The 26138-nt window shown below is 57.5% G+C and overlaps 1 protein-coding gene across 2 annotated transcripts in view; it reads right to left on the bottom strand.

The window, feature by feature from the left end:
• The window catches only part of cadm4 (cell adhesion molecule 4), a 373773-nt gene that overhangs the window by 123190 nt on the left and 224445 nt on the right, over positions 1-26138 (bottom strand). For both annotated transcript variants that reach the window (XM_070868960.1, XM_070868961.1), the window contains exon 2: positions 6971-7117. In XM_070868960.1, the coding sequence (XP_070725061.1) occupies positions 6971-7117 (147 nt within the window). The remainder of the gene's footprint in view (positions 1-6970; positions 7118-26138) is intronic.

Raw genomic sequence — 26138 nt, 5'->3', positions numbered from 1 at the left:
AGGGAGGGGTGTAGGGGCTGGAGGAGGTTACAGAGATAGGGAGGGGTGTAGGGGCTGGAGGAGGTTACAGAGAGAGGGAGGGGTGTAGGGGCTGGAGGAGGTTACAAAGATAGGGAGGGGTGTAGGGGCTGGAGGAGGTTACAGAGATAGGGAGGGGTGTAGGGGCAGGAGGAGTTTTGTAAACAAGGATGATAATTTTGAAATCGAGGCATTGCTTAACTGGGAGCCAATGTAGGTCAGCGAGCACAGGGGGTGATGGGTGAGTGGGACTCGGTGTGAGTTAGGACACGGGGGCAGTGAGCACAGGGGGTGATGGATGAGTGGGACTCGGTGCGAGTTAGGACACGGGGCAGTGAGCACAGGGGGTGATGGGTGAGTGGGACTGGGTGTGAGTTAGGACGTGGGGCAGTGAGCACAGGGGGTGATGGGTGAGTGGGACTCGGTGTGAGTTAGGACACGGGGGCAGTGAGCACAGGGGGTGATGGGTGAGTGGGACTCGGTGTGAGTTAGGACACGGGGCAGTGAGCACAGGGGGTGATGGGTGAGTGGGACTCGGTGCGAGTTAGGACACGGGGCAGGGAGCACAGGGGGTGATGGGTGAGTGGGACTCGGTGCGAGTTAGGACACGGGGCAGTGAGCACAGGGGGTGATGGGTGAGCGGGACCCGGTGCGAGTTAGGACTCGGGGCAGTGAGCACAGTGGGTGATGGGTGAGTGGGACTCGGTGCGAGTTAGGACACGGGGCAGTGAGCACAGGGGGTGATGGGTGAGCGGGACTCGGTGCGAGTTAGGACACAGGGCAGTGAGCACAGTGGGTGATGGGTGAGCATGACTCGGTGTGAGTTAGGACACGGGGCAGTGAGCACAGGGGGTGATGGTGAGTGGGACTCGGTGCGAGTTAGGACACGGGGACAGTGAGCACAGCGGGTGATGTGTGAGTGGGACTCGGTGCGAGTTAGGACACGGGGCAGCGAGCACAGGGGGTGATGGGTGAGTGGGACTCGGTGTGAGTTAGGACACAGGGCAGTGAGCACAGGGGGTGATGGGTGAGTGGGACTCGGTGCGAGTTAGGACACGGGGGCAGTGAGCAGAGGGGGTGATGGGTGAGTGGGATTGGGTGTGAGTTAGAACACGGGACAGTGAGCACAGGGGGTGATGGGTGAGTGGGACTGGGTGTGAGTTAGAACACGGGACAGTGAGCACAGGGGGTGATGGGTGAGTGGGACTCGGTGTGAGTTAGGACACGGGGCAGTGAGCACAGGGGGTGATGGGTGAGTGGGACTCGGTGTGAGTTAGGACGTGGGGCAGTGAGAAAAGGGGTTGATGGGTGAGCGGGACTGGGTGTGAGTTAGGACACGGGGCAGTGAGCACAGGAGGGTGATGGGTGAGTGGGACTTGGTGCGAGTTAGGACACGGGGCAGTGAGCACAGGGGGTGATGGGTGAGTGGGACTCGGTGCGAGTTAGGACACGGGGGCAGTGAGCACAGGGGGTGATGGGTGAGCGGGACTCGGTGCGAGTTAGGACACGGGGGCAGTGAGCACAGGGGGTGATGCGTGAGCGGGACTCGGTGCGAGTTAGGACACGGGGCAGCGAGCACAGGGGGTGATGGGTGAGTGGGACTCGGTGTGAGTTAGGACACGGGGGCAGTGAGCACAGGGGGTGATGGGTGAGTGGGACTCGGTGTGAGTTAGGACACGGGGGCAGTGAGCACAGGGGGTGATGGGTGAGTGGGACTCGGTGTGAGTTAGGACACGGGGCAGCGAGCACAGGGGGTGATGGGTGAGTGGGACTCGGTGTGAGTTAGGACACGGGGGCAGTGAGCACAGGGGGTGATGGGTGAGTGGGACTCGGTGTGAGTTAGGACACGGGGGCAGTGAGCACAGGGGGTGATGGGTGAGTGGGACTCGGTGTGAGTTAGGACACGGGGCAGTGAGCACAGGGGGTGATGGGTGAGTGGGACTCGGTGTGAGTTAGGACACGGGGCAGCGAGCACAGGGGGTGATGGGTGAGCGGGACCCGGTGCGAGTTAGGACTCGGGGCAGTGAGCACAGTGGGTGATGGGTGAGTGGGACTCGGTGCGAGTTAGGACACGGGGCAGTGAGCACAGGGGGTGATGGGTGAGCGGGACTCGGTGCGAGTTAGGACACAGGGCAGTGAGCACAGTGGGTGATGGGTGAGCATGACTCGGTGTGAGTTAGGACACGGGGCAGTGAGCACAGGGGGTGATGGTGAGTGGGACTCGGTGCGAGTTAGGACACGGGGACAGTGAGCACAGCGGGTGATGTGTGAGTGGGACTCGGTGCGAGTTAGGACACGGGGCAGCGAGCACAGGGGGTGATGGGTGAGTGGGACTCGGTGTGAGTTAGGACACAGGGCAGTGAGCACAGGGGGTGATGGGTGAGTGGGACTCGGTGCGAGTTAGGACACGGGGGCAGTGAGCAGAGGGGGTGATGGGTGAGTGGGATTGGGTGTGAGTTAGAACACGGGACAGTGAGCACAGGGGGTGATGGGTGAGTGGGACTGGGTGTGAGTTAGAACACGGGACAGTGAGCACAGGGGGTGATGGGTGAGTGGGACTCGGTGTGAGTTAGGACACGGGGCAGTGAGCACAGGGGGTGATGGGTGAGTGGGACTCGGTGTGAGTTAGGACGTGGGGCAGTGAGAAAAGGGGTTGATGGGTGAGCGGGACTGGGTGTGAGTTAGGACACGGGGCAGTGAGCACAGGAGGGTGATGGGTGAGTGGGACTCGGTGTGAGTTAGGACACGGGGCAGCGAGCACAGGGGGTGATGGGTGAGTGGGACTCGGTGTGAGTTAGGACACGGGGGCAGTGAGCACAGGGGGTGATGGGTGAGTGGGACTGGGTGTGAGTTAGGACATGGGGGCAGTGAGCACAGGGGGTGATGGGTGAGTGGGACTCGGTGTGAGTTAGGACACGGGGTCAGTGAGCACAGGGGGTGATGGGTGGGTGAGACTCGGTGTGAGTTAAGACACGGGGGCAGTGAGCACAGGGGGTGATGGGTGAGTGGGACTCGGTGTGAGTTAGGACACGGGGGCAGTGAGCACAGGGGGTGATGGGTGGGTGAGACTCGGTGTGAGTTAAGACACGGGGGCAGCCGAGTATTGGATCACCTCTAGTTTACGTCGGGTAGAATGTGGGAGTCTGGCCAGGAGTGTGTTGGAATGGTCAAGTCTGGAGGTATCCCGGTGTTAATCAGGATCCACCACTGCCAATCCAATATCGCTTCCGACACTGAAGTGTAAAGACTGATATTAAATCAGACACGGCAGTATAAGCTGTGCTGTGAATGATGATATTCAGTCGCCTTATACCAGCCGAACCGCCAATGCAAATTCAAACTGTTAGCTTTGCAATTCCACAGCTGGGGTTGAGATGAGCTTGTTATTCTGGGAGTGTGTTACACTTGTAATGTGGAACCTTTAATTGCCTGACGTCCCACTGGCAATGTGCATACGTATGTTAACAGCAAGAGAATTATTCGGGAAAGAAACAAGAACTTGCATATATAATGGCCTTTTCACCACACCGCACGTCTCAAAGCATCTCACAACAAAGTACTTTGGAGTGCAGCCTCAGTACTGCCCCTCCGACAGTGCGGCACTCCCTCAGTACTGCCCCTCCGACAGTGCGGCACTCCCTCAGTACTGCCCCTCCGACAGTGCGGCACTCCCTCAGTACTGCCCCTCCCACAGTGCAGCACTCCCTCAGTACTGCCCCTCCGACAGTGCGGCGCTCCCTCAGTACTGCCCCTCCGACAGTGCGGCGCTCCCTCAGTACCGCCCCTCCGACAGTGCGGCGCTCCCTCAGTACTGCCCCTCCGACAGTGCGGCACTCCCTCAGTACTGCCCCTCCGACAGTGCGGCGCTCCCTCAGTACCGCCCCTCCGACAGTGCGACACTCCCTCAGTACTGCCCCTCCGACAGTGCGGCGCTCCCTCAGTACCGCCCCTCCGACAGTGCGACACTCCCTCAGTACCGCCCCTCCAACAGTGCGGCGCTCCCTCAGTGCTGCCCCTCCGACAGTGCAGCACTCCCTCAGTACTGCCCCTCCGACAGTGCGGCACTCCCTCAGTGCTGCCCCTCCGACAGTGCAGCACTCCCTCAGTACTGCCCCTCCGACAGTGCGGCACTCCCTCAGTGCTGCCCCTCCGACAGTACGGCGCTCCCTCAGTACTGCCCCTCCGACAGTGCAGCACTCCCTCAGTACTGCCCCTGCGACAGTGCGGCACTCCCTCAGTACTGCCCCTCCGACAGTACGGCGCTCCCTCAGTACTGCCCCTCCGACAGTGCAGCACTCCCTCAGTACTGCCCCTCCGACAGTGCGACACTCCCTCAGTACCGCCCCTCCGACAGTGCGGCACTCCCTCAGTACTGCCCCTCCGACAGTGCGGCGGCCCCCTTTCCTCCCCGCGCGGGTTATTGCCCCACGGGAGCGCTGCCCCCGACAGCTCTTCCCGCCGGGAAGCTGTGTGCCCCTGGGCGCCGTGCCTGCTGTTAAAGGGGCGGACGCCCTGGGTGCGGTCGCCATTTTCTTTGATTTGTCGGGGCGACCTCCGGGGTCGGGCCGGACTACGGTGCCTGCGGGTTCGCTTTGGGGGCAACCTTGCACACCCTGCACCGCCCCCCCCCCCCACCGCCCCCCACCCTCCCCCTCACGCCTCCCCCTTCGGGTGCCAGGCTGCTGTCCCGGACGGACCGCTCCCTGGTGGCCCAGAGGGCAGCGGCACCTCCCATTTGACGGAAGGGGCGGGACGTTGTGATGTCACCAGAGCGCCGCTGATGACTGGGAGGCCGGGGGGGGGGGGCGGTGACCTACCCAACCCCTCCCCCACCCCCCTGGGCGCCGTCCCTGCTGTTAAAGGGGCGGACGCCCTGGGTGCGGTCGCCATTTTCTTTGATTTGTCGGGGCGAGCTACGGGTCGGGCCGGACAGTCTCCACTGGCTGAATTTCCCCGGATTCTTCAATGGTGGTTCAGTGGCCCCCACCGTTTGGCAATCTCTGCCCCCATCGCCGTTCGATGCCGTTAATCAAGACCGCTGTATCGCAGTAAGCAATGCTTTGGCCCCGTCTCATTGTTGTGGTGTGTCTCGGTTTGGTCAAGGCCCCTGCGCGGCCAAAGCGCGGCCGATTGCCGTTGAAGTGCCGCACGGTACTCTGAGGCGGGGTATCCCGTCAACAAGGGGTCCCTCGAAGGTTAGCGGGCAGCCAGCCCTACGCAGCCAAGCTGGGCGCCGGTCCGCAGACGGGAGCTCGCCAATCTCGCCGGCGGTGGCGGTCTGCCGCCCGGTGACCATTCGGGAGGCTCGGAGAGCTGCAAAGAAAAAGCGCGAAAGACATTCCAGAAAAAAAACCCCCCCCCCCCCCGCCCCTCCCATCGGAAGTCCTTCCCGCGGGGCGGGTGGTGGGGTGGGAATCCCATCCAGGTCAGTCCCGGTCAAGGAATAAATGGTCACAAACTCCGCCAACCGTTTTTCGGCCCCCGGGAGTTCATCCCCGCCGTCGGGGAGAGACCGGCCCCCTGGGCGATGGTTCTGCCGTCGGCTCCCGCCCGCAGCAAACTGGGGGCTCGGCGGCCGGGAGCGCAGTGCGCGCGGGCGTCAGCGGGCGTTTACCCGGCAGCGCTACCCTCCTGTCCACCGCCTCCGCCCACCTGGAAAGTGGCCCTTGCCGGAACCCCAGAAGGAATAGCAGCGGCACCGGCCCCGAAGTGGGCGGTGTAACGGAGCCAGGTTTGCAGACGGCACAAAGATGGGAGGAAAGGCAATGTGTGTGAGGAGGACACAACGAAATCTGCAAAAGGGCACAGGCAGGCTCAGCGAGTGGGCAAGAATTTGGCAGATGGGTGCACAATGTGGGAAAGTGTGAGGTCGTGCACTTTGGCAGAGAAAAGAAAATCAAAGAGCAAGTTATTATTTAAATAGGAGAAAGATTACAAAGTGCCGCAGTACAGAGGGACCTGGGGGTACTTGTGCATGAAACACAAAAGGATAGTATGCAGGTACAGCAAGTGATCAGGAAGGCCAATGGTATCTTGGCCTTTATTGCAAAGGGGGATGGAGTATAAAAGCAGGGAAGTCTTGCTCCAGTTATACAGAGGTATTGGTGAGGCCACACCTGGAGTACTGCGTGCAGTTTTGGTCTCCGTATTTACGAAAGGATATACTTACATTGCAGGCAGTTCAGAGAAGGTTCACTCGGTTGGTTCCGGGGACGAGGGGGTTGACTTATGAGGAAAGGTTGAGTCAGTTGGTTCCGGGGATGAGGGGGTTGACTTATGAGGAAAGGTTGAGTCAGTTGGTTCCGGGGATGAGGGGGTTGACTTATGAGGAAAGGTTGAGTCAGTTGGTTCCGGGGATGAGGGGGTTGACTTATGAGGAAAGGTTGAGGAGGTTGGGCCTCTACTCATTGGAATTCAGAAGAATGAGAGGTGATCTTATTGAAACGTATCAGATTATGAGGGGGCTCGACAAGGTGGATGCAGAGAGGATGTTTCCACTGATGGGGGAGACTAGAACTAGGGGGCATGGTCTCAGAATAAGGGGCCGCCCATTTAAAACTGAGATGAGGAGGAATTTCTTCTCTCAGAGGGTTGTAAATCTGTGGAATTCTCTGCCCCAGAGAGCTGTGGAGGCTGGGTCATTGAATATATTTAAGGTGGAGATAGACAGATTTTTGAGCGATGAGGGAGTGAAGGGTTATGGGGAACGGGCGGGGAAGTGGAGCTGAGTCCATGATCGGGTCAGCCGCGACCGTATTGAATGGCGGAGCAGGCTCGAGGGGCCGAATGGCCGGCTCCTGCTCCTGTTTCTGATGTTGTTACGAGTCCGTCAATCTCAGGCCCCCTTGGTGTCTGAAACCCGTAGGAGGAGACGGTCCTACACCCACTGCCCTCCTCCGCTCCCCGCCCCACCCCTCGCAACGCGAGCGTGACCCCGGCTGGAATGGTGTACCTCGTGTGCCGTTGAAGAACAGGGTCTGTCGGTACGGGTTCTGGATCACCACGATGGACCCATCGTAACTGTGCAGTTTGCAGGTGATCTCCGCCGTGTCTCCCTCCATCACCGTCACGTTCTCCGCCTGGACCACTTGGCCGCGGGCTACCATGGGAAAGCAGAGGGAGAGGCAACGTTAAAGCGCGGCGTAGGCTGGCTGACGAACGCACGCGATGCGGTGGCACGTGACACAGGCACTGTCATCGTCTGACCTTTTGCCACTTTGCCCTTTGCATCAGCAGTTGCACTACCACAGTTGTCCACCAGGGGGGGGGGGAGCCTCCACGACACTTCTCCCTCCTCAATGCAGAAGTAATTGCTGCTCAGTCAAACAAAGAACCTCTCAAAGTCTCTCGGTTGGTTGGCTGGATCAGCCACCAACACAAATTTCAGCTGGGGGAGGGGGGGGGGAATATCCAAAAATCCAACCCTCGTCGCCAATCTGATATATCCTTACGATCGCAAACAAGTCGACAAGGTGGCACTTCACACCGAAACTGTCATCATGTGACCTATTTGCCACATGACCCTTTATGTCAGTCGTTGCATTACCGCGGTAGTCCACCAGGGAGAAGCTCTATTACAATTAAACATAAAAAAACCCCAATTCGTTCATGGGATGTGGGCCTCGTCAGCATGCACTGGTTGGGCTGAATGGCCTGTTTCTGGGCCGTATATCCGATGGAATCCATTAACCCGGGGCGGGGGGGGGGTGGGCAGGCCACGGATAGTATTACAGCAGGACGCAGGCAACCAACAGCAACTGCCGATTTATTGCAAAGGAAACAGCAAGTTGGACATTTTCTCCCCCCAATTGCAGCTGCAACCATTGGCTGACAGAAATGGCGCCTTTCAACAGCAAGGCAGAATGGGTAATGGAGCAGGAACGATTCGCAGAGGTCCGTCACATGACTGGTGGCCCCCGGGTCCCGTTTCACCATCACCGCACTCTGGATCAATAGCACTCGCAACAGACACACGCGCTTATTCCGTCATTGCCACCTCCAGGGCAGCCTGCAATATCAGCCCCGCTATTTGCCAAACCGCTTCCTGCAAGAGCGGGGACGTTGTGCTCGAACTGTACGCAATACTAGTTAGGCCACAGCTGGAGTACCGCGCGCAGTTCTGGTCACCACATTACAGGAAGGGTGTGAAGACCAGGCCCTCAAATCCACCACCCAGCTCATGGTCTACAGGGCTGTGGTGATACCCGCCCTCCTGTATGGCTCAGAGACACGGACCGTGTACAGTAGACACCTCAAGTCGCTGGAGAAATACCACCAACGATGTCTCCGCAAGATCCGGCAAATCCCCCGGGAGGACAGACGCACCAACGTTAGCGTCCTCGACCAGGCCCAACATCCCCAGCATCGAAGCACTGACCACACACTCGACCAGCTCCGCTGGGCAGGGCCACATTGTCCGCATGGCCCCCAGACACGAGACTCCCCAAAGCAAGCGCTCTACTCGGAACTCCTTCACGGCAAGCGAGCCCCAGGTGGGCAGAGGAAACGTTACAAGGGACCACCCTCAAAGCCTCCCTGATAAAGTGCAACACCCCCACCGACACCTGGGAGTCCCCTGGCCCAAAGACCCGTCCGCCCTAAGTGGAGGAAGTGCATCAGGGAGGGCGCTGAGCACCTCGAGTCTCGTCGCCGAGAGCGTGCAGAAAGCAAGCGCAGGCAGCGGAAGGAGCGTGCGGCAAACCAGTCCCACCCTCCCCTTCCCTCAACCACTGTCTGTCCCACCTGTGACAGGGACCGTGGCTCCCGTATTGGACTGTTCAGTCACCCGAGAACTCACTTTTAGAGTGGAAGCAAGTCTTCCTCGATTCCGAGGGACTGCCTATGATGTGTGCAACACATTCTAGGCCACAGCTGGAGTACTGCGTGCCGGTCTGGTCATCACATTACAGGAAAGATGTGATTGCACTGCAGAGGGTACAGAGGAGATTTACCAGGATGTTGCCGGGACTGGAGAATTTTAGCGATTGAGGAAAGATTGGATAGGCTGGGGTTGTTTACTTTGGAACAGAGGAGGCTGAGGGGAGACCTGATTGAGGTGTATAAAATGATGAGGGGCCTGGATAGAGTGGATAGGAAGGACCTGTTTCCCTTGGCAGAGGGGTCAACAACCAGGGGGCACAGATTGAAAGTAATTGGGGGGGAGGTTTAGAGGGGATTTGAGGGGAAATGTCTTCACCCAGAGGGTGGTGGGGGTCTGGGGTGGAACTCACGGCCTGAAAGGGTGGTAGAGGCAGAAACCCTCACCACATTTAAACAGTACCTGGATGTACACTTGAAGTGCCGTAACCTACAGGGCTACGGACCCAGAACGGGAAAGTGGGATTAGGCTGGGTAGCTCTTGGTCGGCCGGCACGGACACGATGGGCCGAATGGCCCTCCTCCCGTGTCATTATGATTCTATGATTCGGACCCCAGATGGTCAGTACTGAGGGAGTTCCGCACTGTCGGAGGGTCAGTACTGAGGGAGCCCCGCACTGTCGGAGGGGCAATACTGAGGGACGCCGCACTGTCGGAGGGGCGGTACTGAGGGAGTGCCGCACTGTCGGAGGGGCAGTACTGAGGGAGTGCCGCACTGTCGGAGGGGCAGTACTGAGGGAGTGCCGCACTGTCGGAGGGGGAGTACTGAGGGAGCGCCGCACTGTCGGAGGGGGAGTACTGAGGGAGCGCCGCACTGTCGGAGGGGGAGTACTGAGGGAGTGCCGCACTGTCGGAAATGCCGTCATTCGGATGAGACGTTAAACCGAGGCCCCGTCTGCCCTCTCAGGTGGATGTAAAAGATCCCACGGCCACTATTTGGAAGAAGAGCAGGGGGAGTTCTCCCCAGTGTCCTGGGGCCAATATTGATCCTTGAACCAACATCACAAAAAAACAGATGATCCGGGTCATTATCACATCGCTGTGTGTGGGAGCTTGCTGTGCGCAAATTGGCTGCCACGTTTCCCACAATACAACAGTGAGCACACTCCAAAAGTACTTCATTGGCTGTGAAGTGCTTTGGGACGTCCGGTGGTCGTGAAAGGCGCTATATAAATGCAAGTCATTCTTTCTCAGGTGTTCGTTTCTTCGCTTGTCCTAACTTCATCCTTCACCTTGAACATAGACTCTTCCTGCACAGGAGGATCCCACTGCGCCCCTCGAGCCCGTGCTGTGCCGGCTCTGTGACAGAGCGATCCAATCAGTCCCACTCCCCCCCTGCTCTTTTCCCACAGCCCCGGCACATTTCCCACTTCCAGTATTTACCCAATTCCCTCCGTTTGACAGTCACTATTGAACCTGCTCCGACCGAGCTTTCAGGCAGCGCGTTCCCGATCTCAACAACTCGCTGCGTAAACATTTTTTTTAATGCACTGGCCTCTGTCACCTGCACAAGAGCTAACGTGTTGTTTGCAGTGTTCAAAGCCAGCATTGTTTTGGTTTCCCTTGGCGATCAAGCAAGATTTCATAAACCGACAATATATGGCAGAGTGACGTGTTTTAATAAAACTGTACTTAGCTTCCTCACCCAGCCCACGCACTCCAAACCAATCCGTCTGTACATCGCACCATCACTGTCTCTCTGCCTAACGTTTCCACTTACGGTAACTCTCTCTCTCTCTCTCTCTCACTTTGTCTCTCTCTCTCTCGCTGCGGCATTTCCCCGCTCACTGTCTCTCTGTTATGCTTTCTGTGTCTGTACCTCGTTCCCTCTTGTTGTCTCTCGCTCTCCCTCTCTCCCTCAGTCTCCCTCCCTCCCTCTATCTCTTTCCATCGCTACCCCTCTCCCTGCCTCCTCTCCTCTCTCTCTCCCTCTTTGCCCCTCTCTCTCTCTCCTTCGCTCTCCCTCTGCCTTTCTCTCGCTCTCTCCATCCTCACTCTCTCTCTCTCTCTCTGTGTCTCTCTCTCAAGTCTGTCTCTGTCAGTCTCTTCCTCTCTCTCCCCTTTTCTCCCTCCCTCTATCCCCCCTCCTCTACCTCTCTCTCTCTCCCTCTCGCTCGTCCCCCTTCTCTCCCTCCTTCTCTCTCTCCCTCCTCTACCTCTCTCGTTCTCTCTCTCTCCTCTCCCACTCCCTCATCTCTCTCCCTCTCTCTCTCCTACCCTCTCTCCCTCCCTCTCCCCCTCCTCTACCTCTGTCCCTTCCTCCCTCCCTCTCTCTCTCTCTACCTCATCCCTTCTCTCCCTCCCTCTCTCTCTCTCCCTTCCTGTCCCCTCCTCTACCTCTGTCCCTCCCCCACTCTCTCTACCTCGTCCCCCTTCTCTCCCTCTCCCTCCCTCTCTACCTCTGTCCCTCCCTCTCTCCCTCCCCCTCCCTCCCTTCCTCTCACTCTCTCTCCCTCCCTCTCTCCCTCTTTTATATATGTGGACTTGCATTTACACTGTATAGCCACCAGAGGACTCATCCGCTGGAGTCCCAAGGGATCCCATAATCCCTTGGGAGCACAGATATTTAAGGAGGCTTCACAGGTTGGAGAGGCACTCTGGAGACCTGCAATAAAAGACTAAGGCCACACTTTACTTCGAGCTCACGGTATTCAGTCTGACTCTTTCTCCACACACAACACGCTCCCTCCCTCCCTCCTTCTCTCTATCCCCGTCATCTACCTCCCTCTCTCTCCCTCCCTTTCTCCCTCTCTCTCCCTCCCCTCTCTCTCTCTCCCACTCGCTCCGTATCTCTCTCTCCCACTCCCTCCCTCCCTCTCTCTCTCCCACTCCCTCACTCTCTCTCCCTCCCTCCCTCTCTCTATCCTCCCCTCCCTCTCTCTACCCCCCTCCTCTGCCTCCCTCTCTCTCCCTCCCTCTCTCTCTCTCTCCCTCTCCTCTCCCTCCCTCTCTCTCTCTCCCACTCCCTCCCTCTCTCTCTCTCCCACTCCCTCCCTCCCCCCTCTCTCTCTCTGACTCCCTCCCTCTCTCTCTTTCTCTCTCTCACTCCCACTCCCTCCCTCTCTCCCTCCCACTCACTCCCTCTCTCTCTCTCTCTCTCCCACTCCCTCCCTCCCTCACTCTCTCTCTTTCTTTCTCTCTCTCCCTCCCTCCCTTTCTTTCTCCCCCACTCCCTCTCTCCCTTTCTCTCTCTCTCTCCCTCCCTCCTTCTCTCTCTCTCTCCCACTCCTTCCCTCTCTCTCTCTCTCCCCCACTCCCTTCCTCCCTCTCTCCCTTTCTCTCTCGCGCTCTCCCTCTCTCCCTCTCTCTCTCTCTCCGCCACTCCATCGCTCTCTCTCTCTCTCTCCCCACTCCCTCTCTCTCTCTCTCCCTCCCTCTCTCTCTTTTTCTCTCTCTCTCCCACTCCTTCCCTCTCTCTCCCTCCCTCTCTCTACCCCCTCCTCTGCCTCCCTCTCTCTCCCATCCTCTCTCTCTCTCTCTCTCTCTCCCTCCCTCCCTCCCTCTCTCTCTCTCTCCCACTCCCCCCCTCCCTCTCTCTCTTTCTCTCTCCCTCCCTCTCTCTCTCTCTCTCCCACTCCCTCCCTCACTCTCTCTCTTTCTCTCTCTCTCTCCCACTCCCTCCCTCTCACTACTCTCTCTCTCCCACTCACTCCCTCCCTCTCACTCCCTCTCTCTCCCTCCCTCCCTCTCTCTCTCTCTCCCACTCACTCGCTCCCACCCTCACTCTCTTTCTCTCTCTCTCCCACTCCCTCCCTCCCTCTCACTCTCTCTCCCTCCCTCTCTCTCTCTCTCCCACTACCTCCCTCTCACTCCCTCTCTCTCTCTCTCTCCCTCCCTCACTCCCCCTCTCCCTTTCTCTCTCTCTCTCCCTGCCTCCCGCTCTCTCTCTCTCTCTCCCACTCTCTCCCTCTCTCCCTCCCTCCCTCTCCCTCCCTCTCTCCCTCCCTCCCTCTCTCCCTTTCTCTCTCGCGCTCTCCCTCCCTCCCTCTCTCTTCCCCACTCCATCGCTCTCTCTCTCTCTCTCCCCCACTCCCTCCTTCTCTCTCGCTCTCTCTCTCTCCCTCCCTCTCTCTCTTTTTCTCTCTCTCTCCCACTCCTTCCCTCTCTCTCCCTCCCTCTCTCTACCCCCCTCCTCTGCCTCCCTCTCTCCCATCCTCTCTCTCTCTCTCTCCCTCCCTCCCTCTCTCTCTCTCTCCTACTCCCTCCCTCCCTCTCTCTCTTTCTCTCTCCCTCCCTCCCTCTCTCTCTCTCCCACTCCCTCCCTCCCTCTCTCTCTTTCTCTCTCTTTCCCACTCCCTCCCTCTCACTCCCTCTCTCTCTCTCTCCCACTCACTCCCTCCCTCTCAGTCCCTCTCTCTCTCTCTCTCTCCCTCCCCCTCTCTCTCTCTCTCCCACTCACTCCCTCCCTCACTCTCTTTCTCTCTCTCTCTCCCACTCGCTCCCTCCCTCTCTCCCTCCCTCTCTCTCTCTCTCCCACTCCCTCCCTCTCTCTCTCTCTCTCCCTCCCTCCCTCACTACCCCTCTCCCTTTCTCTCTCTCTCTCCCTGCCTCCCGCTCTCTCTCTCTCTCTCCCACTCCCTCCCTCCCTCTCTCCCGCTCCCCTACTCCCTCCCTCCCTCCCTCTCTCTCTCCCACTCCCTCCCTCCCTCTCCCCCTTTCTCTCTCTCCCTCCCTCCCTCTCTCTCTCTCTCTCCCACTCCATCCCTCTCTCTCTCTCTCTCTCTCTCTCCCCCACTCCCTCCCCCCCTCTCTCTCTCTCTCTCTCCCTCCCTCTCTCTTTTTCTCTCTCTCTCCCATTCCCTCCCTCTCTCTCCCTCCCTCCCTCTCTCTATCCCCCTCCTCTGCCTCCCTTTCTCTCCCACACTCACACTCTCTCTCCCGCTCCCTCCCTCTCACTCCCTCTCTCTCTTTCTCCCATTCCCTCCCTCTCACTCCCTCTCTCTCTCTTCCTCCCCCTCTCTCTCTCTCTCTCCCACTCCCTCCCTCCCTCTCTCTCTTTCTCTCTCTCTCCCACTCCCTCCCTCCCTCTCTCTCTCTCTCCCACTCCCTCCCTCTCTCTCTCTCTCTCCCTCCCTCTCTCCCTTTCTCTCTCTCCCTCCCTCCCTCTCTCTCCCACTCCCTTTCTCTCTCTCCCTCCCTCCCTCTCTCCCTCTCTCCCACTCCCTCCCTCTCTCTCTCTCCCACTCCCACTCCCTCCCTCCCTCACCCTCCCTCTCTACCTCCCTCCCTCTCTCTCTCTCCCACTCTCTCCCTCCCTCCCTCTATCTCTTTCTCTCTCTCTCTCCCCTCCCTCTCTCTCCCTCTCTCCCTCCCTCTCTCCCTCCCACTCCCTCCCTCTCTCCCTCCCACTTCCTCCCTCCCTCTCCCTCCCTCTCTCCCTCCATCTCTCTCTCTCCCTCTCTCTCTCTCCCTCTCTCTCCCCTCCCTCTCTCTCTCCCACTCCCTCCCTCTCTCCCACTCCCTCCCTCTCCCTCCCTCTCTCCCTCCTTCTCCCACTCCCTCCCTCTCTCTCTCCCTCTCTCTCTCTCCCTCTCTCTCCCCTCCCTCTCTCTCTCCCACTCCGTCCCTCTCTCCCTCTCTCCCTCCCTCCCTTTCTCTCTCTCCCTCCCTCTCTCCCTCCCTTCCTCTCGGTGTGCCCCCATGCAGGCAGCTGCTGTTCACTTGCCAAGAGCAGCTCCTTGGACCTGTCCTCAATGCTATCAGCACTTTGAGCAGGTTACTTTTAAGCTAATGAAATGCTGGGTTTGGCAGGAGCTGCCGTTTTTGCGGGGCCGTGTGCGAGGGAGCGATCAATGCCCGAGGGAAGGTCAGTAAATCACCACCAACACTCTCCGCAGCCTGAAGGGCAGAGGTGAACTGCTACCCTCAGCACGGAGTGCTCCCAGACAGGGAATCTATATCAGCACACACAGCCTGACCCAGCCCTGCTCTCGAGGGGAGGGGAGGGGGAGAGGAGGTTAGGGTGAGGGGGGAGGGGGATGAGGAGGGGGAGGGGATGCGTGGTCCTCACGGCCTGTGTGGCTCTGACCCTCCTCCCTCTCTCTCTCTCCCACTCCCTCCCTCTCTCTCTTTCTCTCTCACTCTCACACTCCCTCCCTCTCTCTCTCTCACACTCCCTCCCTCTCTCCCTTCCTCTCTCTCTCTCGCTCCCACTCCCTCCCTCTCTCTCTTTCTCTCTCTCTCTCACACTCCTTCCCTCTCTCTCTCTCACACTCACTCCCTCTCTCCCTTTCTCTCTCTCTCTCTCTCTCCCACTCCCTCCCTCTCTCTCTCTCTCTCCCACCCCCTCCCTCCCTCCCGCTCTCTCTCTCTCCCACTCCCTCCCTCCCTCTCTGTCTCTCTCTCTCCCTCCCTCCCTCTCTGTCTCTCTCTCTCCCTCCCTCTCTCTCTCTCTCTCCCACCCCCTCCCTCCCTCCCTCTCTCTCTCTCTCCCACTCCCTACCTCCCTCTCTCTCTCTCTCGCTCCCTCCCTCTCTCTCTCCCTCCCGCTCCCTCCCTCACTTCCTCTCACTCTCTCTCCCACTCCCTCCCTCTCTCTCTCTCTCTCTCCCTCCCTCTCTCTCTCTCTCCCACTCCCTCCCTCCCTCTCTTTCCCACTCCCTCTCTCTCTCTCTGTCTCTCTCTCTCCCTCCCTCCCTCTCTCTCTCTCTCTCTCTCCCACTTCCTCCCTCACTTCCTCTCTCTCTCTCCCACTCCCTCCCTCCCTCTCTCTCCCACTCCCTCCCTCCCTCTCTCTCCCACTCCCTCCCTCTCTCTCTCTCTCTCTGTCCCTCCCTCTCTCTCTCTCTCCTACTCCCTCCCTCACTCCCTTTCTCTCTCTCTCTCTCTGAGAACATTGTGTAACAGACTCGTGGACGCCCCCCTTGCCCTGCCCTGAGCGAAGCCTCCCCCAGCCAGCGAGCCGTCATGGTGCATGTTCAGCCCACGTGATGTCAGTCCTGAGCGGGGAGCCCGGCCCACAATGCAACGGGAGCCCGGCCCACAATCCCTCTAAATAATGGTGACTGGTCAGCCAGACAATCAATTATTTCAATCATAGCAGCTTTTAGCGCCAATCAGCCTGAATTATGACCAAATCTCAGCACATTTTATTGCTTTTAAAATTATATTAATTCAATATCGCAAGACAGGCAGAGAGGCAGACAATGCCCTGAGGGCCATTTCATCTCAAAATGCTGCGCGCTCTCCAATTACAGCTTACAACGTTCACCCGAGAGTGCGACAGTGCGGGACTCCCTCAGTACTGCCCCTCCGACAGTGCGGGACTCCCTCAGTACTGCCCCTCCGACAGTGCAGCACTCCCTCAGTACTGCCCCTCCGACAGTGCGGCACTCCCTCAGTACTGCCCCTCCGACAGTGCGGCGCTCCCTCAGTACTGCCCCTCCAACAGTGCGGCACTCCCTCAGTACTGCCCCTCCGACAGTGCGGCACTCCCTCAGTACTGCCCCTCCGACAGTGCGGCACTCCCTCAGTACTGCCCCTCCGACAGTGCGGCGCTCCCTCAGTACTGCCCCTCCGACAGTGCGGCGCTCCCTCAGTACTGCCCCTCCGACAGTGCAGCACTCCCTCAGTACTGCCCCTCCGACAGTGCGGCGCTCCCTCAGTTCTGCCCCTCCGACAGCGCGACCAATTTTTTATCTCTCCACCAACATCGCTAAAACAGATTATTATCACAGTGCAGTTTATGGGAGCTTGCTGTGCGCAAATTGCTGGCCTCGTTATCCGAGCGACAACACTTCAAAAAGTGCCTCATTGGCTGTGGAGCACCACGGCACATCCTGAGGTGGTGAAAAGTATTTGCGTTTGATCTTGCGATGCATCAACTGGCCATTTGCCCAGACAACAACAGAACTTGATTCAATGACTCTGAAAGTGTTTGAGGACTTGAAAGGCAATGAAACGATATTACACAAGAGTCTAGAATTATTGTACAAAGCAGAAAAGATAACAGGATCGATATTGGTGAGTTCGCCAATTGTCACGTATTTCCCAGTAACGTACCCGCGACAGCTAAGTCATTAAGCCAAGGTTTCTGGACAAAGTTGTCAGCCGTGGCTCAGTGGGCAGCTCACGCGCCTCTGGGTCACAAGGTCGTGGGTTCAAGACATACTCCACAGACTCGAGCATAAAATTCCAGACTGGCAGTGCAGTGCCGAGGGAGCGCCGCACTGTCGGAGGGGCAGTACTGAGGGAGGGCCGCACTGTCGGAGGGGCAGTACTGAGCGGGGGCCGCACTGTCGGAGGGGCAGTACTGAGGGAGCGCCGCACTGTCGGAGGGGCAGTACCGAGGGAGCGCCGCACTGTCGGAGGGGCAGTGCCGAGGGAGGGCCGCACTGTCGGAGGGGCAGTACTGAGGGAGCGCCGCACTGTTGGAGGGACAGTACTGAGGGAGCGCCGCACTGTCGGAGGGGCAGAACTGAGGAATGGTTGAAGGAAAGGGTGGGTGGGACGGGTTTGCCGCACGCTCCTTCCGCTGCCTGCGCTTGGTTTCTGCACGCTCTCGGCGACGAGACTCGAGGTGCTCAGCGCCCTCCCGGATGCACTTCCTCCACTGAGGGCGGACTGGTCTTTGGGCCAGGGACTCCCAGGTGTCGGTGGGGATGTTGCACTTTATCAGGGAGGCTTTGAGGGTGGTCCCTTGTAACGTTTCCTCTGCCCACCTGGGGCTCGCTTGCAATGAAGGAGTTCCGAGTGGAGCGCTTGCTTTGGGGAGTCTCATGTCTGGGGGCCATGCGGACAATGTGGCCCTGCCCAGCGGAGCTGGTCGAGTGTGGTCAGTGCTTCGGTGCTGGGGATGTTGGCCTGGTCGAGGACGCTAACGTTGGTGCGTCTGTCCTCCCGGGGGATTTGCAGGATCTTGCGGAGACATCGTTGGTGGTATTTCTCCAGCGACTCGAGGTGTCTACTGTACATGGTCCATGTCTCTGAGCCATACAGGAGGGCGGGTATCACTACAGCCCTGTCGACCATAGGTTTTATACACCTCTCTCGCCTAGTTTGCAATGGGAACTTTCTAAGTAAACACATCACGCTGCAATGATGCTCCCTGGCCACTGGTGGCACTGGTGTGCCTGCAGTATTAGGAGAGTGTAACGACAATGTGATGTGTTTACATCAACTGGCTCCCTCAGAAATGAGGACATCGGATCTTATGTCCGCAAAAGGCTTTGAGGAAGTGTGTGCACAGGACATAATTTTTAATATTTTACACAGTATGCAGAGATGAGGAGGAATTTCTTCTCTCGGAGGGTTGTAAATCTGTGGAATTCTCTGCCCCAGAGAGCTGTGGAGGCTGGGTCATTGAATATATTTAAGGTGGAGAGAGACAGATTTTTGAGCGATAAGGGAGTGAAGGGTTATGGGGAGCGGGCGGGGAAGTGGAGCTGAGTCCATGATCGGATCAGCCATGATCGCATTAAATGGCGGAGCAGGCTCGAGGGGCCGAATGGCCGACTCCTGCTCCTGTTTCTGATGTTCTTATACAGAGGTAGGGATCGGGGAGAAACATTGAACTGACATCCTTCCTTTTTCCCAAAGGAATTAAAACCTGGACCAAATATAAAATAGCTAGCTTCAATTTTGAGTTCAGAACGGAAATTGTTCCGATTTACTGCCTACTCGCCGTCTATATTGGCCCCAGCAGACCCCAAGCCCAGTCTCCAGGGCAACGTCAAGGGAATGATTCATCCCTTTATCTCCTCTTGCTCTCCGCAAGCATATTTCAAACCGACCAACTCGCTTTCAATGTGAGGAATTTCACCATTGGTGAGATCCATCTTCCTCTACACTGTCCCATCAAACAGTCCCAGGGCAGGTACAGGTACAGCACGTGGTTAGATACAGAGTAAAGCTCCCTCTACACTGTCCCATCAAACACTCCCAGGGCAGGTACAGGTACAGCACAGGGTTAGATACAGAGTAAAGCTCCCTCTACACTGTCCCATCAAACACTCCCAGGGCAGGTACAGGGGGTTAGATACAGAGTAAAGCTCCCTCTACACTGTCCCATCAAACACTCCCAGGGCAGGTACAGGGGGTTAGATACAGAGTAAAGCTCCCTCTGCACTGTCCCATCAAACACTCCCAGGGCAGGTACAGGTACAGCACGGGGTTAGATACAGAGTAAAGCTCCCTCTACACTGTCCCATCAAACACTCCCAGGGCAGGTACAGGTACAGCACGGGGTTAGATACAGAGTAAAGCTCCCTCTACACTGTCCCATCAAACACTCCCAGGGCAGGTACTGCATGGGGTTAGATACAGAGTAAAGCTCCCTCTACACTGTCCCATCAAATACTCCCAGGGGAGGTACTGCATGGGGTTAGATACAGAGTAAAGCTCCCTCTACACTGTCCCATCAAATACTCCCAGGGGAGGTACAGGTACAGCACGGGGTTAGATACAGAGTAAAGCTCCCTCTACACTGTCCCATCAAACACTCCCAGGGAAGGTACAGGTACAGCACGGGGTTAGATACAGAGTAAAGCTCCTTCTACACTGTCCCATCAAACACTCCCAGGGCAGGTACAGGTACAGCACGGGGTTAGAAACAGAGTAAAGCTCCCTCTACACTGTCCTATCAAACACTCCCAGGGCAGGTACAGCATGGGGTTAGATACAGAGTAAAGCTCCCTCTACACTGTCCCATCAAACACTCCCAGGGCACGTACAGGTACAGCACAGGGTTGGATACAGAGTAAAGCTCCCTCTACACTGTCCCATCAAACACTCCCAGGGCAGGTACAGGGGGTTAGATACAGAGTAAAGCTCCCTCTACACTGTCCCATCAAACACTCCCAGGGCAGGTACAGCATGGGGTTAGATACAGAGTAAAGCTCCCTCTACACTGTCGGAGGGGCAGTACTGAGGGAGCGCTGCACTCTCGGAGGGGCAGTACTGAGGGAGCGCCGCACTGTCGGAGGGGCGGTACTGAGGGAGCGCCGCACTGTCGGAGATGCCATCTTTCAGATGAGCCGTTAAACCGAGGCCCCGTCTGCCCTCTCAGGTGGATGTAAAAGTTCCCGGGGCCACTATTTGGAAGAAGAGCAGGGGGCGTTCTCCCCGGTGTCCTGGGGCCAATGTTTATCCCTCAACCAACATAAAAAAACAGATGATCCGGGTCATTATCACATCGCTGTGTGTGGGAGCTTGCTGTGCGCAAATTGCCTGCCGCGTTTCCCACAATACAACAGTGACCACACTCCAAAAGTATTTGATTGGGCTGTGAAGCGCTTTGGGACGTCCGGTGGTCGTGAAAGGCGCTATCTAAATGCAAGTCTTTTACTGATTCGATGGGGCCTTCAAATGCTGAAGGTGCGAGCTGGGGATCGGTTTTGTGAGTCGCCCGTTCTGACACTGTCTGACGTGAATGTGGTCAGCTCAATGCCCGACTGTTGACAAAGGGTGGCACTGTGTCAAGTGGCCTTGACACGGGCTTGTGTGTCGAGCGTTGTGAAGAGCTGTGGTATTCGCGAAATGCCGAGGCAGAAAGGGGGTTATTGTGCTGCCTGCTGTCACGATCGCAGCGCATGCGAGAGAGTCAACTGTGTGGGAGAGGGGGGGGGGGGGGGGGAAATGGTCCTCTGTGTCTTCCCCCCCCCCCGCCCCCCCGACCCCCACCCCGCCGTTACACCCACACGGAGAGACCTCCGACCCCAAGCCAACGGTCTGAACGGAATGCCGAGCAGCCTGGGGCCATCTGCAGCCAGGCTGACCTTTGAACCATGCCAACCCCGACCTCCCCAACCAAGCCCCGGGGACAAATTTTGCATTCCGAACATTCTCGGCACTTAAAAAATTCTGCAAACGCCCTGCCCCGCCCTGCCCCTCCCGCCCGCTTGGCGACCTTATCTCGCTCCACAACAAAATGGAGAATCTCTGGTATGCGCGTGAGAATCCAGCCTGCCCCTTTCCTCCTCCCACACCCTGCCCACCAACACCACCAGTGTTTTATCAAGCGACCATTTCAGGACCTTCATCATCACAGGCAGTCCCTCGGAATCGAGGAAGAGTTGCTTCCACTCTAACAGTGAGTTCTCAGGTGGCTGAACAGTCCAATACGGGAACCACAGTCCCTGTCACAGGTGGGACAGATAGACGTTGAGGGAAGGGGAGGGTGGGACTGGTTTGCCGCACGCTCCTTCCGCTGCCTGCGCTTGGTTTCTGCACGCTCTCGGGCGACGAGACTCGAGGTGCTCAGCGCCCCTCCCGGATGCACTTCCTCCACTTAGGGCGGGACTGGTCTTTGGGCCAGGGACTCCCAGGTGTCGGTTGGGGATGTTGCACTTTATCAGGGAGGCTTTGAGGGTGGTCCCTTGTAACGTTTCCTCTGCCCACCTTGGGGCTCGCTTGCCATGAAGGAGTTCCAAGTAGAGCGCTCGCTTTGGGGAGTCTCGTGTCTGGGGGCCATGCGGACAATGTGGCCCTGTCCAGCGGAGCTGGTCGAGTGTGTGGTCAGTGCTTCGATGCTGGGGATGTTGGGCCTGGTCAAGGACGCTAACGTTGGTGCGTCTGTCTTCCCAGGGGATTTGCAGGATCTCGCGGAGACATCGTTGGTGGTATTTCTCCAGCGACTTGAGGTGTCTACTGTACATGGTCAGTGTCTCTGAGTCATACAGGAGGGCGGGTATCACTACAGCCCTGTAGACCATGAGCTTGGTGGTGGATTTGAGGGCCTGGTCTTCGAACACTCTCTTCCTCAGGCGGCCGAAGGCTTTCAGAAGCCGGAAGGGCCACATGCAACTGCACAGGAGCATGAGCAGACAAAACCAGTTGACGCCCAGCCTCAAAAGGGGAAATTGGGGCAGGTTAACCAACAGTTAAACCGAGGCCCCGCCTGCCCTCTCAGGTGGACGTGAAAGATCCCATGGTCACCACTTCGAAGAAGAGCAGGGGGACTTCTCCCTGGTGTCCGAGGGCCAATATTTATCCCTCAACCGACATGCCATAAAACCCAGATGATCCGGGCCATTATCACATCGCTATTGTGTGGGAGCTTGCTGTGCACAAAATGGCTGCCGGGTTTCCCACATTACAATTGACCGCACGGTCAAGGAATTACTTGGGACAACCTGCGGTCAGTGGTGACAGTCGCTATATAAATGTAAATGTGTCCTTTTTTCTTGACATGTTAAGATTGACATGTGACAAGGTAGCCTTTTGGGCTTGGTGCAAGCTTCGAGCGGCTGTGTTTACAGAGTTCGAGCGTCCCCTTGCCAAGCTCCCCGCCTGTAATGCCACACCCTTGTGAGGCCCAGCGAAAAACCTCAAGGCTTTGGAAAGTTCCGTCCCTTGTGTTCTTGCCCGAAGGACCATCATTTGAGTGTCTTCGGCACCAACACATCCAGTCTCACTCGCCCCAACTCCTGGTCTGAGGCTGAACCAGACTGTTCCCAACCTCGCTCTCATATCTGACCCCGAAATGGGCTTCCGGCCACATACCCGCAGCATAACTAAACCCGCCTGTTTCCCCCTCCGTAACATCGGCCGTCTCCACCCCCTGCCTCAGCTCATCCGCTGCTGAAACCCTCATCCCTGCCTCCGTTACCTCCAGACTTGACCATTCCAATGCACTCCTGTCCGGCCTCCCACATTCTACCCGACGTAAACTAGAGGTGATCCAAAACTCGGCTGCTCCCCTGTCCTAACTCGCACCGAGTCCCGCTCACCCATCACCCCCTGTGCTCACTGCCCCGTGTCCTAACTCGCACCCAGTCCCACTCACCCATCACCCCCTGTGCTCTCTGTCCTGTGTCCTAACTCGCACCGAGTCCCGCTCACCCATCACCCCCTGTGCTCTCTGTCCTGTGTCCTAACTCGCACCGAGTCCCACTCACCCATCACCCCCTGTGCTCACTGCCCTGTGTCCTAACTCGCACCGAGTCCCGCTCACCCATCACCCCCTGTGCTCACTGCCCCGTGTCCTAACTCGCACCGAGTCCCGCTCACCCATCACCCCCTGTGCTCGCTGCCCCCATGTCCTAACTCGCACCGAGTCCCACTCACCCATCACCCCCTGTGCTCACTGCCCCGTGTCCTAACTCGCACCGAGTCCCGCTCACCCATCACCCCCTGTGCTCGCTGCCCCCGTGTCCTAACTCGCACCGGGTCCCACTCACCCATCACCCCCTGTGCTCACTGACCCGTGTCCTAACTCGCACCGGGTCCCACTCACCCATCACCCCCTGTGCTCGCTGCCCCCGTGTCCTAACTCGCACCGGGTCCCACTCACCCATCACCCCCTGTGCTCACTGACCCGTGTCCTAACTCGCACCGGGTCCCACTCACCCATCACCCCCTGTGCTCACTGACCTACATTGGCTCCCGGTTAACCAACGTCTCGATTTTAAAATTCTCATCCTTGTTTACAATTCCCTCCATGGCCCTCGCCCCCTCCCTATCTCTGTAATCTTCTCCAGCCCCTACACCCCTCCCTATCTCTGTAACCTCCTCCAACCCCTACACCCCTCCCTATCTCTGTAACCTCCTCCAGCCCCCACACCCCTCCCTATCTCTGTAACCTCCTCCAACCCCTACACCCCTCCCTATCTCTGTAACCTCCTCCAGCCCCTACACCCCTCCCTATCTCTGTAACCTCCTCCAGCCCCACAACCCCCCTGAGATCTCTGCACTCCTCTAATTCTGCCCTCCTGACCATCCCTGATTATAAATCGCTCCACCATCGGTGGCCGTGCCTTCTGTTGCCTGGGCCCCAAGCTCTGGAACTCCCTCCCTAAACCTCTCCGCCTCTCTAAACCTCGCTCTCCTCCTTCAACACGCTCCTTAAAACCCACCTCTTTGACCAAGCTTTTGGTCACCTGGTCCTAATATCTCCTTTTGTGGCTTGGTGTGAAATTTTTTGTCTTATAACATTCCTTGGGACGGTTCACTCCGTTAAAGGCGCTATATATGTACAGTTCGGGTCTCCTTACCTAAGGAAGGATATACTTGCCATAGAGGGAGTGCAGCGAAGGTTCACCAGACTGATTCCTGGGATGGGGGGATTGTCCTATGAGGAGAGATTGAGCAGACCAGGCCGATACTCTCTGGAGTTTAGAAGAATGAGAGGCGATCTCATTGAAACATAGCAGATTCTGAGGGGGATTGACAGGGTAGATACAGGGAGGGTGTTTCCCCCCCCCCCGGGCTGGGGAGTCTAGAACCAGGGGTCACACAGTCTCAGGATAAGGGGTCGGCCATTGAGGACTGAGATGAGGAGGAATTTCTTCACTCAGAGGGGGGTGAATCTTTGGAATTCTCTGCCCCAGAGGGCTGTGGGGGCTCAGTCGTTGAGTGTATTCGAGGTCTGATGGCGATAGATATTTGGAGTCTCGGGGAATCGAGGGATCGGGCGGGGAAGTGGAGTTGAGGTCGAAGGTCAGCCGTGATCTCATTGAATGGCGGAGCAGGCTCGAGGGGCCGAATGGCCGTCTCCTGCTCCTATTGCTGATGTCCTTGGATAAGTGGCTGTTGTTTGTGTGTCTCGAACACAAGGCAACCCGATGGGACAATGAATGACAATTGGGAGGAGGAAGAATGGGCTGTTCTTTAATGGTGATGAGCGGCAAATTGGAAAATAAATGTGGTGTGGCACTGTTTCAGCAACTCTCCTCGGGCCCCTTATTGAGCAACCACTCGTTAAACACGCTAATTCCACGAAAGAATGTTTGCCTCTTCAAGGTGCACGACCAAAGATAAGGTCGGGCTATGTTTAACAACAGCAGTTTGCATTTATATAGCACCTGTAACGTCCCAAGGCGCCTCACCGGGAGCGTTATGAGATGAAAAAATGACCCCGAGCCACACAAGGAGAAATTAGGGCAGGTGACCAAAAGCTGGGTCCAAGAGGTGGGTTTTAAGGAGCGTCTTGAAGGAGGAGAGAGAGGTTTAGAGAGGCGGAGAGGTTTAGGGAGGGAGTTCCAGAGCTTGGGGCCCAGGCAACAGAAGGCAGGGCCACCGATGGTGGAGCGATTATAATCAGGGATGGTCAGGAGGGCAGAATTAGAGGAGTGCAGAGATCTCGGGGGGTTGTGGGGCTGGAGGAGGTTGCAGAGATAGGGAGGGGTGTAGGGGATGGAGGAGGTTACAGAGATAGGGAGGGGTGTAGGGGCTGGAGGAAGTTACAGAGATAGGGAGAGGTGTAGGGGCTGGAGGAGGTTACAGAGATAGGGAGGGGTGTAGGGGCTGGAGGAGGTTACAGAGATAGGGAGGGGTGTAGGGGCTGGAGGAGGTGACAGAGATAGGGAGGGGTGTAGGGGCTGGAGGAAGTTACAGAGATAGGGAGGGGTGTAGGGGCTGGAGGAGGTGACAGAGATAGGGAGGGATGCAGAGGCTGGAGGAGGTTACAGAGATAGGGAGGGGTGTAGGGGCTGGAGGAAGTTACAGAGATAGGGAGGGGTGTAGGGGCTGGAGGAGGTTACAGAGATAGGGAGGGGTGTAGGGGCTGGAGGAGGTGACAGAGATAGGGAGGGGTGCAGAGGCTGGAGGAGCTTACAGAGATAGGGAGGGGTGTAGGGGCTGGAGGGGGTTACAGAGATAGGGAGGGGTGTAGGGGCTGGAGGGGGTTACAGAGATAGGGAGGGGTGTAGGGGCTGGAGGAGGTTACAGAGATAGGGAAGGGTGTAGGGGCTGGAGGGATTTGAAAACGAGGATGAGAATTTTGAAATCGAGGCGTTGCTTAACCAGGAGCTCTTTAGGATCGTACCCTGTGGTTTATATTGCCTCTTCTTATTCTTCCTACCAAAGTGTATGACTTTGCATACTGATACTTAAAGTCAGATATACAGACAGATATATAGAATAAGAGATTGACAGACAAACATAGAGATGGATAGGCAGACAGAGAGAGACAGTGAGAGTGAGAGAGTGGGGCAGAGACAGAGTGAGAGAGAGAGACAGAGGGAGACAGAGGGAGAGAGAGACAGAGGGAGAGAGAGACAGACAGAGAGAGAGAGAGAGACAGAGATGGAGACAGACAGAGAGAGCGAGAGAGATGGATAGAGCGACAGACACAGAATGAGAAACAGAGAGACAGAGAGGCAGAGAGACAGGGAGAGAGAGAGAGAGAGACAGAGAGACAGAGACAGAAAGAGAGAGAGAGAGGAAGAGAGAGACAAAGAGAGAAAGAGATGGATAGAGCGACAGAGACAATGAGAAACAGAGAGACAGAGAGAGAGAGAGAGACAGTGAGAGTGAGACAGAGAGAGAGTGAGACAGGGAGAGAGTGAGACAGAGAGAAAGAGAGA

This window comes from Pristiophorus japonicus, chromosome 31 (assembly GCF_044704955.1).
Source record: "Pristiophorus japonicus isolate sPriJap1 chromosome 31, sPriJap1.hap1, whole genome shotgun sequence".
Classification (NCBI taxonomy): domain Eukaryota; kingdom Metazoa; phylum Chordata; class Chondrichthyes; family Pristiophoridae; genus Pristiophorus; species Pristiophorus japonicus.
Note: the sequence above shows the minus strand (reverse complement) of the source record. Positions and strands in the feature narration are given on the sequence as shown.